Source organism: Lepeophtheirus salmonis, chromosome 10 (genome assembly GCF_016086655.4).
Source record: "Lepeophtheirus salmonis chromosome 10, UVic_Lsal_1.4, whole genome shotgun sequence".
Lineage (NCBI taxonomy): Eukaryota > Metazoa > Arthropoda > Copepoda > Siphonostomatoida > Caligidae > Lepeophtheirus > Lepeophtheirus salmonis.
In genome coordinates, this window is record NC_052140.2 from 16643402 (window position 1) to 16660641 (window position 17240).

General features: G+C 32.2%; 2 protein-coding genes and 1 long non-coding RNA gene across 3 annotated transcripts; 1 reads left to right on the forward strand and 2 right to left on the reverse strand.

The window, feature by feature from the left end:
- Positions 1–330: 330 nt before the first annotated feature.
- On the reverse strand, positions 331–2372 carry LOC121125267 (uncharacterized). Its single transcript, XR_005866589.2, has 3 exons — positions 2157–2372; positions 1834–1971; positions 331–1784 (listed from the first exon to the last, which is right to left on the reverse strand). It is a non-coding gene; the product is annotated as an uncharacterized lncRNA (long non-coding RNA).
- Positions 2373–2878: 506 nt separating this feature from the next.
- On the reverse strand, positions 2879–6245 carry LOC121125183 (major vault protein). The gene is made up of 3 exons (XM_040720318.2): positions 5860–6245; positions 5290–5767; positions 2879–5222 (listed from the first exon to the last, which is right to left on the reverse strand). Exons 1-3 carry the CDS (start codon positions 5883–5885, stop codon positions 3123–3125), a joined length of 2604 nt encoding a protein of 867 aa, XP_040576252.1. The 5' UTR covers positions 5886–6245; the 3' UTR covers positions 2879–3122.
- A 319-nt stretch (positions 6246–6564) lies between these two features.
- On the forward strand, positions 6565–14319 carry LOC121125565 (uncharacterized). The gene is given in 9 exon segments (XM_040720761.2): positions 6565–6996; positions 7058–7192; positions 7253–7540; positions 7599–7879; positions 7960–9767; positions 9770–10170; positions 10172–10405; positions 10407–10643; positions 10645–14319. Coding segments are annotated over 9 exon segments (7281 nt in total). The 3' UTR covers positions 14110–14319.
- Positions 14320–17240: the final 2921 nt, after the last annotated feature.

Consider the following 17240-nt stretch of genomic DNA (forward strand, 5'->3'; position numbering starts at 1 on the left):
CACTATCACAGAGCTTGACATAAAGATGCACTTGCACAATCAAAGATCCTTCTATTAAAGGAGATTAGATCCACCGATTCAAGAACTTGTTCAAGGGATCTCACCTTAAGAGTCGAGATATGAGATATAATATGTTTATTATTGTAAATATGAATAAATTGTAGTGAATGTATTCAATATTAATTGTACAATACAATTAGACAATCCAATTTTTATAAAGGTTGAAGAACATTATCAATAATAATGAAATATCTCATCCTTATAATCCCCACTATTCAATTTTTGAATCCTTTTTTACTCATTAGTTTTTATATAAGTTATCTTTATATATTTTTGAATATTATCATTTATTTCAGAAACTACTTGTTTTGTCATGTACTAGAAAACTTGACCGAAATATAAAACGATCAAATTGATGCTCTTCATCACAGTCAAAGACAAGAATTTATAGCCAATATAATTCTTCCTCTATTAGTTTTAAAATATTATAATTAGTAAATATATTCTTTTGGATTTTTTTGCTGAAGATATAATTTTCATAATTTATAAAAATATTGAATAACAAAAAGTAGACACTAAGAAAAGTGAGCAATATACTAATATTTTTTTAGATATCGATGCCTTGTAAGTACTACGGCATTCTGGTACGAAACAAATACACTTATGAATTATCCTTTGACTAATGAGAGTAGTCAACAAAATCTAACGTTTCTACTACATACCTACATATTAAAAAGTATATAAGTGTAAATTAATCAATTATCAAATAAAAATATAAAATTAAATTAATGAAGTACATAAATAAATGCATATTTGCACTGCACCATTATTTACAATTGATTAATAAAAAAATATTTTTAATGTCATATTAATATGCTTTACAATTGTAAAGGAACATAATCTATTATTTATTGTGAAAGAATACTGAAATAATCTTTTTGTATACATTTTTGATACACCGTAACCATTTAGTGTAATCCGTAATCTATTCCTTGAATATTGATGTGAACATCGTAAATTCTAACGATCGACAGATATTTAAATATAATTACAAGTCATTTAGTAATTCAGAAAATGACTTCTGGCTCATCAATTTTTTTAAAGTATGTTAGACGAAATTAGTTATAAGATCCCCGATAATTTATTAACATATTTATCATGTAAGAGTTCTCATTAACTATTTATACATATACATATGTAGGTAATAGGAGAGTTGAATGTTCTGAGGGTTTGCTGATAAAGATATCTAGAAAAGAGGACTACATTGAATGCATGCTCCAGAATTGTCTTCTACTTTTTTCCAAATATAGAAAATACTCACAAGTAATAATGGAATCGTAAGCGAGGATGATTTGTCTAGAATTACAGAAATAATACAGACATATAAATGGACTTAGTATCATAAATATGAGCTGTTTGTTTGTTATGTACATAAATTATATTTAAGAATTCAAATCAATGAAAGTTTTCTAAGAATATTAGGAGACGAAATAGAGTAGACATTGGAAGGAGTTTTAATGGAAGAAATACAGTTGAAGGATGATAAGTCTCTTTGTTCCTCACAGTAGATTTCATTCCAATATTACTCCTCTTGATTAAACATATTCTCAGTTATAATAGAAGAATACAACGATTCCATACAAGATATAGAGGGACGGATGGGTATTTGAACCAATGTACGATTTAGTAAGAGATTTGGTATGTATAATAATTAATAATATTAAGATGACTTAAGTCACCTTGAGTAGTCCAAATATTTTGTTCTTCAATCCAGTAACATCTCCCTACCAAAGAATATATATAATATCTTTATATATATTATTTGATCCTTACCCATTCCATTTTTATAGCAGCTTAACCAACGAGTTCTTATACTATCGTATATTATAAAAACTCATTGGCTTAAATTTCCATCTTTTACCGAGCTGTATATTCAAAAAGATATCATATTTCTTTCTCTATGGGTTGCTCCTATATGGGGAGTACAATTTTTAATTTCTACAAATAGATTATACAAACAATTATGTTGCCACCAAAAAATAAGATAACATGTTTTAATTGGTAGCGTTACTTGTACTTTTGACAAAGATAAATGATAATGTATATAAAAAATGACAATATCAATAAATATTTGGTAGTCCAAATGAGGTTCTTACAAGATGAAAAAATGTAACTTGTACAATCTGCTAGTACAAATTACAACTGGGAAACCAACTTGTACACGAAAACTGAGACAATCGGATTGGTCTTCCCTTTTAAGCGATGATAATAAATTAAGATATTATATTGATTAAATTGATATATGTTTAAGTTGACTTTAAAATTTTCAACATAAATTTCAATTTTTAAACACGTACTGATTCGAAAAAGTATGATTGAATAAAAGCAGTTTGAAAATTGTATTAGGGTAGTCATTTGTTAAAATTAATATACTTGGTATTATATATTATACAGAAAAACCTTAAGGGTCTCGAAGACTCCTCCTATATATTAAATATGCATTTTGTTTGTTTAACATTAATTTAGAGCATAGTCGTATATGATGAATCCATTATTAATGAACACTTAAGCAATTGGTTGCTAAGATATATATTAAATATCTATAAATTGTAAAGAATACATGACTTAACTATTTTTTTAGCCAGCTGAACAATAATAGAGAGGTTTTGTTGATTTTACACATATTATGTTCCAATGTTTTGATTCATTTTCTCTTAATAAATAGTGATATAGCTGCTAAATAAGAAGTGTTAGTTTTTTTCAATGTCTAATTGAGCTTACTTAATACCTTAATTCTCAGACGGTATCTTCGATTTTGTTGTTACAAGCCGATGAAAGTACATTAATTGATTGCTAAGTTTATAATAAAAGACAAATATTGTAAAAATTGTATTGATTAAATACTTCATATTAAAACATAAAAACTGAGTATCATTAGACTTAAATAATCATAATGTGAATCGCTAAATGTATCATATTGCATAAAAATTATAATAAAAATGAAGCATATAGCTCATAACTGTGAATAGTATATAAATAAACAAGTATCGGTAAAAGCAACAATTAAATATGCCTGAGATATCAATCGCAGTGACAATGTATAAATTTTTAATCATGTTTTCTCATTCCGCCACAGTTTCTTGACCGACTCCAATGAGCCCTTTCGCAGCATCAATCAAATTAATGGGTGTTTTACCGTCCGTAATGAGTGTTGACTTCAAGCCCAAAGACTTTAACATCTGGATTTGATGTTCTCTTGGAAGAGCCGACATGGAAAGAAGTGTTTCAGGTCCAACAGCATTCACCATTGCCTTAAACTTTTCCACTTCAAGCCTCATTATTTCCATTTTTTTATCTATTTCTAGTTTGTTTTGTTTCTCAATATACTCAATTTCGGCATCACGAGCTTCTCTAAGGCGAGTAAGTTCTGCTTCAGCTTCAATACCTAGAGCTTCAGTTTTTCTTTTTGCATTTTCAATTTGAGCCTCAGCTTCAATTTTGTTAGATTCAGCTTGAGCTTTAGCATCTGCGCTGGAGTGACCAATGGCCTCAACAATAGCACAATCAGCCTGTAATTCCAAAAGTTGTTTTCGAGATTTTTCTGCCTGTGCTTCATCTGTGATTCTTTGTCTTTCTAATCGACCTTTGGCTTCTTGGTCAATTATTTCTGCTTCTCTTTTAGCTGCAGCTTCTTGGGATTGAGTTGTAATTTCTATGGCGAGGGTTACAGACTTTTGGAGTGAATCTCGTGTTCGTTGATCAACAGGTTCAACACTTTGGATATCGATGGATGTAACTATAAGGTTATTGGTGGGGAATTCCAAGACGCCCTTCGAATTATTTGTCTCGTCTCCAAATACGGCCGATCGAATGATCCCTGCAGAATTTTTATGAAAATTATCGAAAGAAACTGAGGAGACCGCTCCTCTCACTTTTGAAGCAATGGATTTGCACATATCTCCGATAAAGTCAGGGACGCTAAATAACTTTGCTCCATTATCTTGATTCTTTTCAACTTTAAATTGCCAATTGTAGGAAAGCTTTAACTCTAGTCTAGCATGATCGGCAGTTTCAACAGTGACATTATCAGAACAAAAATCTGGTCCTAACAGTAAAGCAAGTGAACGGATAAGATTGGGCCGTTTTGGTTTTCCTCCACTAAGAGATAACTGAGTAAATTCCTCATTAGGCTCAAGCATAACTAAATCGGGACCATACACTACTCTTGATTGACGGCTCTTATAGTCATATACTTGAACTGCCGCATTGTGTGGAACTTTAAAGGTTATTACTCGAGTAAGATTGACATCTTCAACTACTGTTGGGGTTGAGCCAGTTTTAGCAGCTCTTTTTTCTTTTTCAGGATTAATCCATTCACCTCTATCTGCTGTAACATCCCGATTTTTATTCAACAAAATTTGTACCATGGGTGATAGATCCTTCTCCCAGAGTTCTTCATCTTCTTTAAGCATATAAGTTTTACCAATAACTGATCTTATAGAACCAGTCTGAATGTTTCGAACGTAAATTCCTTCATTGTCATGCAGAGGTATTGCTTTTCTTACGTCTATTACTTCTACCTCAATCGTAGGAGTATATTCCATAGTTCCTTTTATCATCCATCTATCTCCAGGTTTTCGCATTACTGGGGGAGAGACTGACTTATCCTCGTACTTAACCAAGGACTTTAAGACAATACCCTCATCCTCACCAAGAATGTAAACTTCCTTCACACCATCCTCAAGAATTTCTCCTGGCTTAAGAAAAAATGAAATTTCTCCTTTGATAATTTTCCGATGTCCAAGCATGGGTTTCCCATCTGAACCATACGGATTAAGAATGGTACAATAATGTCTACTATCAAGTGTAGTTGCTTCGACAGTACCCATAATTTCTTCTTGAACATCGGGTATGAAGGATGATGTATCTTCAAGGGTTATTAAATATTGGTCTCCGTTCTTCCGTTCAACTCCAAATGTATCTTTAAAGGATCCATAGGCTTTGACTAAAATAGCAACATCTGTTTGTGGTATATGAGCTCTAACAATCCTAAGAATATTTTCATACGCGAGAGGGAGATAAGCACCAGGTTTTCTTACTAACCATTCCTCGCCTGCCACTCTCTTACAACCAGATCTGTCTAAAGTTTCACGAGCAGCACTCAGTTTTAAAGCTTCATTCTCATGTATGACTGTAGCAGTAATAGTTTTAACAACTTCAACCTTAACAAAATTTATAAAAATATTAATATTTTGGAAATACATAATATAACAGAATGAATGAATTTACCTCTTTTCTAGGAAAATAAGTTCCTGGACCTTCGAACAAGTATAAATCTCCAGCAACACGCTCAGTTTTGTCTTCATCAGTAAAATTTCTGATAACTTTTAAAAGAAGTGCACTTGATGAATGTACGATTGTTAAAGGCGTCACTTCAACTTTCAATTTCTCTCCTGGATATAATGGAAAAGGATCTCTTTGTAATCGAATTTCTTCATCTCCATGAGATAACTTAATTTGGCCAAAGCGATCTTTCTCAATAGTACCATCTTTTGTTACAACAGGGTTTGATACAACACAATAAGATCCTGGAGGTATTACGACCATTCGGGTGGGAGGGAGGAGGACAACGTCGTGTTCCTTCACATGGTAGGTTTGTGGCCCAGTTTCAACGGATGTAACATTTGTGGTTTGATCCACAACGTGCATGTAGAAAAAAGGAGGGATTCGAAAGAATGAATGTACATCCATTGGATTTGACATTTTACTATTGGAATAATAAGAAAACTATTAAGGAGGATTCAAAAAAGAAAGAAAATAGACCCAATAATATATTTACTATGATTTTTAAGCACTTACTGTCTTTTCACAAGCTCATGGGACATATTATTACTAGCAATGTTATGTAGCTTAAGAATTGATGCGTTCCTGGAGCTGAATTGTATCCTATCACAATATTAGTTCACCAACTCTATTAAGAATGATGTGAGTCGAAATAAGTACAAATAGGCAATGAAATGGGTTGACTTGAAAACTCTGCAGCCTATTATAAATAATCAATAGACTGATTATTCTATTTGTCTAACAAATAATTCATAAACGAAACACACGCAACGTGACGAAATATGCGCAAATATTATAATCTTAACGCAATTTCTCCTTGCCTGCCCTCCCAAGCAACGACCAACGTACGTACCTAGATATAACTTTATTACTATTAGATAGTAGTAGTAAAGTCTTTTTTCCCTCTGTTTAGTAGTAAAGGGTTAGCAACACTACTTCAGCCTTTGTTTTCTACGCTTGAGTAAGTCTCCATGCCAATAAATTAATTAATGAATCATTCATCATCAGAACGAGCCCCATGCCTTAGAAATATTTAAGTAAATTATAATATTCTTACCTTATGGTTCCTATGTATTTTTTATTATTGTAAAGTGATTACTCATTAATAGATTCTTGAGAAATAAGCAGGGGACCGTTAACTTATTATATTATAATTTATATACCTAGATAATAGACTTTGACAACCATTCAGATTCTATTCTGTTTATACGAAATATCAATATGTCACACGAGAGTCACTTGCTGAATTTGGAAAATCGATACTTGAAACAAAATGAAAGAATATCACCTCAACTTGAAAATTCATTTCTTTCTTCCAACTCCACTAAAAATAGAATATTGACATCTACCAAGATTCCTCTACATAACACCTTTCTTCTGGATCTTAGTCAAGGAAATACCACAAAGAATGTGGTGGAGGATATCAATGGTAAGACTGACACAGACACCGAGTTCCAAGGAATGGAAATTCAAGAAACTAGGTCCCTCTCCTTCAATAAAGAAACTGAATTCTTTGAGGAGATACTGGATGAACCAGCTGAAGTGGAGATGTACCAGGATGAATATCCAAAGATAGAGAAACCAAGTTTACTCAAAGGATTTTCAGAAGTTCCAATTTCCATTCCAAAACCAGATCCTGCTCTACTTAAAAAGGTCTACAATAATAAGTAAATTGAGATTTTGTTAAATTTTAAGCATTTTCCTTCTTTTTCAGTTTGAACTCATGCAAATATGTACAACTTCGCTGTTATCCAATCCCAAATTGCACGAGCCCGAAGATCTTATACGACAAAAAATACTTAGTCTTTGTTATGAACTGGTGGTTCAGGATCCCGTCTTTATTCTTAAGGTACAAATAATGAAAGTCATAGTTTGGGGTACCTAAAATGTAATATATTTTTCTCTTTAGCTAGCTTTATACTGTCGACGGGAATGTAATTTTCGAGCAGTATCGTTATTACTTCTTTCTTTTGCCAGTTTCCATGGTAATGTATATAAAACGTATTATTGTGATTACTTTCAAAAATGTATAATGACTCCAAGTGAATGGGTATCCATTGCTGATTTTGTTGCATCTTTTGAGCTGGAAAATAAATCCTCACTTCCCTCTATGCTCAGAAAAGCAATGATTAAGAAGTTTTCTGATTTTGACGAATATCAACTTGCCAAATATCACCAAAAAGGATGTTCAAAAAAGGTAATGATTTATTTAATTAATTGACAAATTGTTATCTAAAAAGTTTTTGTCTATTTAGAAAAAGAATTCATCAAACACTGAGGACGTAGTACTATCAGATGACGACAACAATGATGATTTGAACCTTCCATCATCTCGTAGTTTCAATATTAAAAGGCTCATAAGGTTATTGCATATTCATCATCCTCAAGAGTTTGTAATGGGTCTTTTAGGAAAAAAGTATCCCATGTCGGAAGACGAATTTAAGAAACTAAAATTAAAAGGGAAATTTCAACCGGAGAACGCTGGAAAAAGGATGCGTTTACAAATTCCATTCACTTGGGAAACTCAAGTTTCTCTGTATGTATAAATTCAACTCATTTGATTAATTAATCATTATAGATTAAAAAAATTGTATTATATTTCCTTATAATATGTAGACATGGTAACAAGCCTCAAGTATGGCACGATCTGATTTTGAGCAAAAAAATACCATATTTGTCTATAATTCGTAATTTAAGAAATATGGTCTTATCTGGCATTAATGAGAATCAGTTAAAGGATATCATTTACAGTGTTAAGAATCTAAGTGCTATAGGATCTTCCAAAGTCTTTCTGCATCAGTATCTATACGCGTATAATGCGTTGGATGAAATTGGAGGAAGATCAGAACGAAAGCTTAGGATAATGAGGAGACGGAAAAAGGAAAAAAATAGTATTAAGGAAATTTGGAGTCAAACAGATTTAGATTTTTCATCTGAATTGAAAAATGTTTTACAGGAAACTATTCAGTCATCAATTTTACGAAATTTGTCACCTATTGAGGGACACTCTTTAATATTTTTAGTCAATTATGAAAGCATAGATCATGTTTGGAAAGATTATGGATTAATTGGATTCAATGCTATCTGCTTATTCACTGGTTTAGTGATTGCACAAGCCTGTAAGTCATATAAGCTGCTAAGCTGTGGCGAGAATGGAGTAGAGGAGCATGGAAGGAGAAAATTAACTAAAGAATTTTTTTCTATGTTTATTCATGATTATTGTCAGCATTTGTGGGAAAAATTTGGAAGTCTTGAAATGGTTAGAAACTACTTGTATAGTATTAAGGACAAACAAAAAATAGACAATTTGATTCTAATTTTCCGAAACCCTCCGAAAAAAGATACACTTGATAAATTTATTAAGTTTATCGACTATTACCGTCGTATATCAGTTAATTCATCTACAATGAATTTAGCATTATTGACGATTGATGGAAGTTTGCCATATCTGTTCCCCTTAGAAAGTAATAGTCGAAATGTTTGCATATCGGGATTTGGAGACGCTGCATTGAAGACATTATCCAAATTAAGCTCAGGGCAATCCCAACTGGAAGAAGTTGAAAGTATTGATTCCAAGTATAAAATTTATAACAAAAAGCCTCTCATTACTCCAATTGCTCGTCCAAAATCTCAAATAAAATGGACTAGAGTTAAAATTTTTGTATCTTCAACTTTTTTGGATATGTTTGGTGAAAGAAACTTATTAAACTATTGTGTATTTCCAGAGCTTAGGCGTAGATGTCGGAACATTAATGTAGAAATAACACCTCTAGATTTAAGATGGGGTATTCCTGAGGATCATAGTCTAGAAACATGCATGACAAGATATTGCTTAGAACGTGTTCAAGAGTCAGATATATTTATCTGCTTTCTTGGTGAGAGATATGGGTGGAAACCAAGATACTCACTACCAATAGAAAAACAATTTTTATCTGGCAATGAAGCCGTTATTGAAAAATTTAAGGAAAATTCTATATCTATTACAGAATTGGAAATAAGACTTAGAGGGTGGCAAAGAGCTCATTTCTATTTTAGAGATCCTTTAACTCTGAGTTTGATTAAGTGTGAAAATGACATCTCACAATTTCGTGAGTCAGTTAATTCGGAAGAAAGTGGGGCTTTAAACCAACTTAAGGAAGACATAAGAAATTCAGGTTGCCCACTTTATGAAAATTATAGAGCTTCATCCTTAAGTAAGAGTAACTCAAATCCTGTTTTTTCTCACTTTGATGAAGATTTTGTGAGGACTGTTATCGACAGACTTTGGAAAGATATATTGGACATTGTATCTAAAAAATTGGTCACTCGTATCGATTTCATGAGTTCCTTTATCTCAAAAGAGACTGAAGAGTTTATTGGAAGGACTAAAGAACTTGAAAAGATGACCGAAATCATTTTATCTCATAAAAATGAATTCAAATGTATTAAGTTCAGGGCACAGGCAAAACAGCTTTTCTTTGTAAACTGGCAACTATTCTGTCGAATACGTCAGATGTAATCGTCATTCCATTTTTTTCTGATGGGGTCATGGATTCTTTTTGTATCATGGAGTATTTGGAGCATCAAATTCTGCAACTTCATTCCAAAATTAACATTGATGATTACACTCAAAGCTCTAAAGATGATAGCTACTTGTCCTGTATAAGAGTTGCAAAATTAATCAGTCAAATTCAAACATGTGGAAAATTAGTTTGTATTATTGTTGACGAGCCACCGAAAGATAACGTCTCTTGGATACCTTATTGTAAGTTCCCTCCTGGAGTTCGTATTATTGTTTCGTCTAATACATCTGACTATCTCATGAAGAAGCATCTCTCGTCAAGGCGCAAAAAAATATCATTTGGATGCATTTGTTTCTTTAGATGGTATTAAAGATATGAAAATAAAGAAAGAGCTAGTTGTTAACTTTTTGAAGAAAATGGGGGATAAAGTATTAACTGAGGCTCCTCTTAATAATGTGCTTCGATTAGTTGCATCCAAGAAAGAATCTGGGAATATTAAATACCTCAAAACACTATGCTCAGTTCTTGTATCCTCCGATGCAATAGTGAATGGGAATGAAAAAAAAAATGATAAAAGAACATTTACCTGGAAATCTTCAGGATTTATATCATTTTATTCTTGAAAGAGATGATGAAGATAGTCATATCCTTGAGCCAATTCTTAATATTTTAAATGAATGTGAAGGTCCATCCTTCAATCAACTTATGAGAGCCACTCAGAATATTTTAGGAAAGACAGTTTCTTCTATATCACTCCTTAGATCTCTTAATAGACTAGAAATTTTTATGGAGCCCTCGCTTAAAAAAAGGTTTTTTCCTCAAAGATTCTTTTAAAAATGGCTTTCTTAAAAACTATATTAAGGAAGATAAATATCGAAGCTTGTTATTCAAGTACTATCTGATGGAGTTTGAAGAGGATGTCAAGAATTCTGATTACATTCATCCATATTTATTAAATTCTCTTCTTCAATTATGTATTTCCATGGGTAATAATTCATTTTTGAGGGATTTGTCTTTTATTTATTATTGGGCGAAAAATGGAGTTGATTCTATGGAGTATTTTTATCACCAATGCGTGATATCAAAAATAGCTGACAAACAATTACTAAACTTTTTGCAAACCTACTCAGAATCCTTAGTTAACAACCCTATGCTCACCTATCAACACGGGATAAATTCGTCTTTAGTGGATGGTTTGGGGCACACATGTTTTTTGGAGATGAACCATGATAGAGTAAAAGACAATTCAACATTTCTCATGCTCGAAATTTTGAATAAGGACATCTCGATGAAGCTTCCAGACATTGAAAGAATGACAAGTTTTAGTAAGCTTGCAATTTTGTGTGCGGCTACTTATGAGGATATATGGATTTATGGGACAGATGACTGTGTCATCGTTGAGCAAACAGCTAAAACTATGTTTGGTCTCTACGTTCATTCCCCTGTGACCTCCTTATCATTTGTTCAAGGGAGTGAAGTAATATCTGTTGGTCTACAAGATGGAACAGTATCTTTCTGGGATATAAATAAAAGGATAAATGTATCTAATCATCCACAAATCCATTTCAAGCCCGTTTCTAGCATATTTTTGATGCCGTTGTCAAGGAGTATTGTGTCTACTGGACTTGATGGTAATTTTTTTGTATTCTCTTCAACTTTAGGAAAATTTAAAATGACTGGTAAATTCTCTCACTCATTACCCATATCCTGTGGTACTCCAGTCAATGAATCTTCAATTTTAGTGGGAACATGGGGAGGCGAATTGTTGCGCGTAAATATTATTGATAATGAGGTATCCCAAAAAGGGCTATGTTGTAAAGGTGCCATATGTGATATTGTTGTCAAATTGAATGTAAATGATGAGATACTTGTCAGTTGCTCTGATACTGAGGGCTATGTTTATATTGCTGATATAAAATTGACGCTGAAAAAGTGCTGGAAACTTGGCTCACCTTCATTGACTCTTACAGGAAATAAATTATCATTTTTATCGGAATCTGAAATATTAATTGGATGCTCAGATGGTTGTATTCGATGCTTTGAATTTAAATCATTTAATTCAAATTTCTATTACTATTTTAATCATGTTGTCAATCATCGATACCATAGCCTTTCGGGAAAATACAAAATTCCAACTTTTGAAGATGATGTTGTGATTTGTATGGATTCATATGAAGGTAAAAAAGTCTTAGGCTATAATTCTGGTTGGATTCGTTTTATAAATAAAGCCCAGGTATCTTTTTGCATTAAATTGATCAACAAAGAAGGAGAACTTTGTCAGGCTCTCATGTTTCAAGAGAATATATTCATATTAACAACGAATAAAAACAGGCTAGTAAGCTTTAGATTTAACGAGGAACTTAGAGAAATATATGACTTGAGAGAGATCACCCATGTCACATCTGACTTTGAATATTTGAATTTCATCGTTCCAATATCAAGAGCCAAAGGAATATTCATCTATCCGAGAGAAGATGCCACGTTTGAGATATATCAAATACCTGAAGAGACTCATAATAGAATAAGAAAGCGGCCAAAAATAGACTCAGACATCAAAACTTACACCCCCATATTGACTTCTGAGAAGTATTTTGATCCAGACAATGACTTCAGCTCACCTGTAACATTTATTGACTATAATAATGGATATTTTTTTATGGGTAGCAGAGTTATATTGGCACTATGGAAGTATTCTTCGGATACTAATTCATTGGAAAAAATATCTGAAGAATTATGCGGTCATAAGATAAATGAATTGATTTTGAAATCATTGCCAAATAAAGGTGATACATTCAGATGTTATGGAAGCTATAATGAAACAGGTCTTGTAACTTTTGACCTTAGGTTAAATAGCAAAGGAGTTAAAGAAATGAACAATTTGGTTATGGACTATAAAATAAATGGTGCTGACAAAGAGAACTTGATTTTCTATAAAAAAGGAGATTTTCACAAGTACTTATCAAAGGAAGAGTTTTTTCAGATCATGCTGGATTCAAATTTGAATATTCAATATCACCGTAACTCAAGAATTGTAAGAAATAATTCTCATGACGAGGAATACTTTATTCTTTCAAACGAAATCATCGATCATATGGTTGTTAAAGCTCATGACATGCCGTATAAACCTGATATATTGTCTTATGGATTTAAATCTATAAATTATATCGATGAAAGTTTAAATTTTTGCACACCAGATTCAAGATTGCAGTTAAGGATAAAAAAAGAAAAGAAAATCGAAGAAAAAAATCAAATCTCGTCCATATTGAATATTCCAGGAGGGGACGATAGAAATTGGATCATTTTATCGGCTCCTCACGTGTATTTGTATGCACTCTCCGATAATGAAGCTGTGCAGAAAAATAAATTTGATATTCAAAACGAAATGGAATTTGAAATTAATTCCGTGTGGAGAGACAATGATGATTCAATTATTCTATCTTGTTTCAGCAAAGTAGAACTATTTTCTGTAATTTTGTATTCAAATGGATCACAAGAAAGGAAGAGAATTTGGTTTAACGATTCTAAATTGCTTTCCGCAAAGCCCCTTTCTGAAGACATCAATTCTGAATGCGACGATAAATGTGAAGGTGAAAAGACCCAAGATAATGACGAAACTATGTCAAATTCAAGCAGGAGTGAAGATGATGAGAATAGTTCCTCCTCCTCAAGTGATAACGGTTTAAGCTACAATTATTATGGTAAGCTTAAGTCTGCACGAAATAGTTTAATTGGGATTGATTGGAACTCGGGGTACAAACATGGCATTGTGACTCTTGGATTTGAAGACGGAAGCAACATGAAAGTGAATATAAATGAAACTAATGAGCTCGATTCATACCCATATCTTCGAGAAATGGATTCTATCGAGCATTTCTTCCACGTTAACATGAGTAATTTCAAGGTTAACTTACGTGATGTTGCATCTCATGTTCAAATGAGTGAATCTGTTGATATTTTCGGCTCTTTTGACGGTTATCTATTAATACAATCTGGAAGTAATATCTATAAGCATTTAAGCCATAAAGATACTGTTACTTCAGTGATTAAAATCGATGAGTTCACATTTGTTTCTATCTCTCTGGATAAATATTGCAAAATATGGAAACTAAAGGAATCCGACAAGATTGAGCAAATAGGAGAATTTCTCAGTCAAGTGCCTTTATATAAAGGAGGGTTTTCTCGATATACTAAATGTATAATTCTGGGAGGAGCTTTTGGTGTATTATACTTTCTTAAAATGAAATATTATGGATTTTCCTTATAAATTTTCACTTATTATCGCTCATTTTTATGTTTAATAATAACCGAGTATGTATCTTCATATTTGGGTATCCTTTTCTATGTATCTAATTATTAATTATTATCCTTAATCAAGGGTAGTTCAATGAATTATTTAATATTTTGTTTATTTAAAATAAATCAAAGTCCTTTCTGATATGTTTATGAAAAATAAAAATAAATATATTTTGTTCAATGTTTTGCCTCTTATTTATTAGATTTTGGATATTTGTACCTCGTTTATAAGATTGAACCAAATTTTAAGCAAGACAAAAATTAGACATCCACTTGAAAATAAGTTTATTCCTGCAAAATTTTGTGTTGGTTTCAAATATGTAGGTGCTTATCTTTCATTTGGGATTATCCAATTTTTATTTGTTTTCAATTTATCAATTTCTTAACTTATCCTAAATTATATTTATCCTTTTAACTTAATAATTTCATTTTATACAAATACAAATAAAAACTTAATTTAAATTATTTTCGATATTCATTGAGCATATTTCTTTACATTAGTTTAAAAATAGTTTTTACTTCGTATGTAACGATAAAAATATAATATTGGAAGCACAATCATCTGTTTGGTCGAATGAAGTTTGGCAATGTTTCTGTTGTTGTACTAATGATGCCAAATATTTTATCTTCAGTAAGCAACGCAAAATTCTTCATGATAACGTTGAAAAGTTTACCGACAATTTTAGAAATATAGGTTGAGAAGCAGTTAGCTGATTTGAAAGTTGTTGATAGTATTTTACTGGGTATTGGATAACATAAAGAGTAAATATTCAATTAATGTTACTTATCAATAACTATCATAATGTCCTCAAGTAAAGTGATTCTAGAATATTACTACATTTAGTGTAAAAAGAATCCCTGATTATTGCTAAATTAATGAACGTATCTCACTTCCTCATACGTTTATTTAATTTATGAACGAATTTCATTTCTAGTTGAAGTTATTATGATAACTTTTGATAACTAACGGTAGTTGACCATTTATTTTTATTATTTTACTATCATAGTTTTATATTTTGAGAGATGTGCAGACATAGCAATTTTTGGATAATTATTGTGATATATTTCCACCAATATAAATAATATTCCTTGGTGGAGTTGAAAATCCTGAAGATGAAGTTATATAGCGGGGAGATTTCCTCGTAATGTTCTCCATTTGCATATCATATTGATCTACTCTCAGGGTAAGATTTTAGTAATTATTCTTTTTTCGGCTTTGTATGATCCATAAATCAAATAAGGAAACTAGCCACGTTTAAACAGTATGCTTTGGATTTTGATAAATAAAAAGTTTTTCACTGAAGTACAACTAAGTATATTCACTAAATCATTTTTGTTGGTACGGGCAAAACAACTGATAAGACGATGAACTTATAGTTTTGTTTTTATATTAACTAGAATCATTTTATTATATTAGAGGCAGATATCTTCAATTGATGCGTGTACTATGTAAATTAGTTCTTGGTAACTACAAGCCATTGTTGTTATCGTTAATCATAGAAACGTTTTAGAAATTTAGATTTGTAAAATGAGATTGTGCCATATCAAAGCAACGGGAAGATGTAAAAAATAATATATTTTAATTTAGAGGAGATGAGTCATCTGTCCCATAGTGAAGGAGAGCTTTGAAGATTCAACCTGATCCATTGCTGCAAAGTTGAAGAAATTAAGAAGCTGTTCACGAATGTCAAATGTTTCTTTTCCTGTCCGTGGAACCCAGAAGGATGAAATGTTGATAGCTTCAGTTACAGGAGTTAATTTTAATGTCTAAATTTATGGAGTGTGATACTAAGCTCTTATTTAGTTCGATGTTGTTACAGAAGATCCAGAAGGATGTGTATTCTTCCACCTCCAGGCAAGATGCAATGACTAGCCCTTTCATATCTTAATGTATAATTTTGACGAGTGCAACTTTAGCAGTTTTCAGCAACAATAACCCCTGAGGGCAATGATTCCAAGGAGATCTTGTGATGATGGAACGATCTCCTCCATAAATATTGCATACTCCAGAGCTTCTTGTCTGTCATTCTCAAATGCATTCTTTTGGTCCTAGTTGATACCTGTGTTGGTCTTGGGGAGGTGTGATGGTGATGAGAGGTAGCTTGGCAGATTTGGCCACTTTGATGGGATGGCATCATCTTTCAAGTGAATATATATCCTTTATAAGTATTATTGATAAGGACAATTACGGTTCTAGGAGAATTTGCCTCAAACACGTTCGCCTCGCTCTCTTTTGCATCTTGCAAACACGCCGTCAAGCTTCTTTGCCGTCGTACATGTTTGTCTCCAACATATTTGCCGTGTTACATACTTGCCACCCATCACTTTCGCCGTCAAAAGGTATAAAATAGACCTTATACAGTAAATATTGACATGGCATTGCTATTTTAAGAAATAAAGAAATACTTTTTAGTTCTAAATTGAAGTCAGGGCTTGGGTATGTAATAACGAATTGACTTCCATGAAACTTATAAAATAAATGAATATCTTAATAAACTTGAAATTTCTTTTTTGTAACGTTCCATCACTATTCGATGATACAGGAAGATACATTCCAAAAAAGACATCCACGAGTGGCTTAGCACCATGCAGAATGTTCACGTGTATAGTTTTAAAATTCATACAAGTGATGTGAATTTCAGATTTATTTGACGAGTCAGACTGTTAACTGTATAAGATCTATTGCATAACTTTTGAAGGAAAAAATGCAGGGCGGCAAGCATGTAGAACGGCAAACATGTTGGAAGCAAGCATGTATGACGGTAAAAAAAAATGACTACGAGGGTGCAGGAGGCAAAAGAGTGCAAGGCAAACATGTTTGAAGGCTGATCTGCCTGTCACCAAAATTACAAGGGAAGAAAATACAATATCAAAGTGCATAATTTAGAATTTGAAGGAAATGCTTCTGAACGATGCTATAATTTCGTTGTCCAGATATTTGAAAAGCATTAGACGGTGCTTCGAAAAATGTTTTCAAGGAAGTTAAGCAAAAAACAAGCCGTCTCAGAGATTCACATGTATAATGCAATATTCATATTATTGGGGAGCTTCGTTGGTGTGATTTTCCTTTATTACGGGATTTATTTAAATATTCAGTGACAA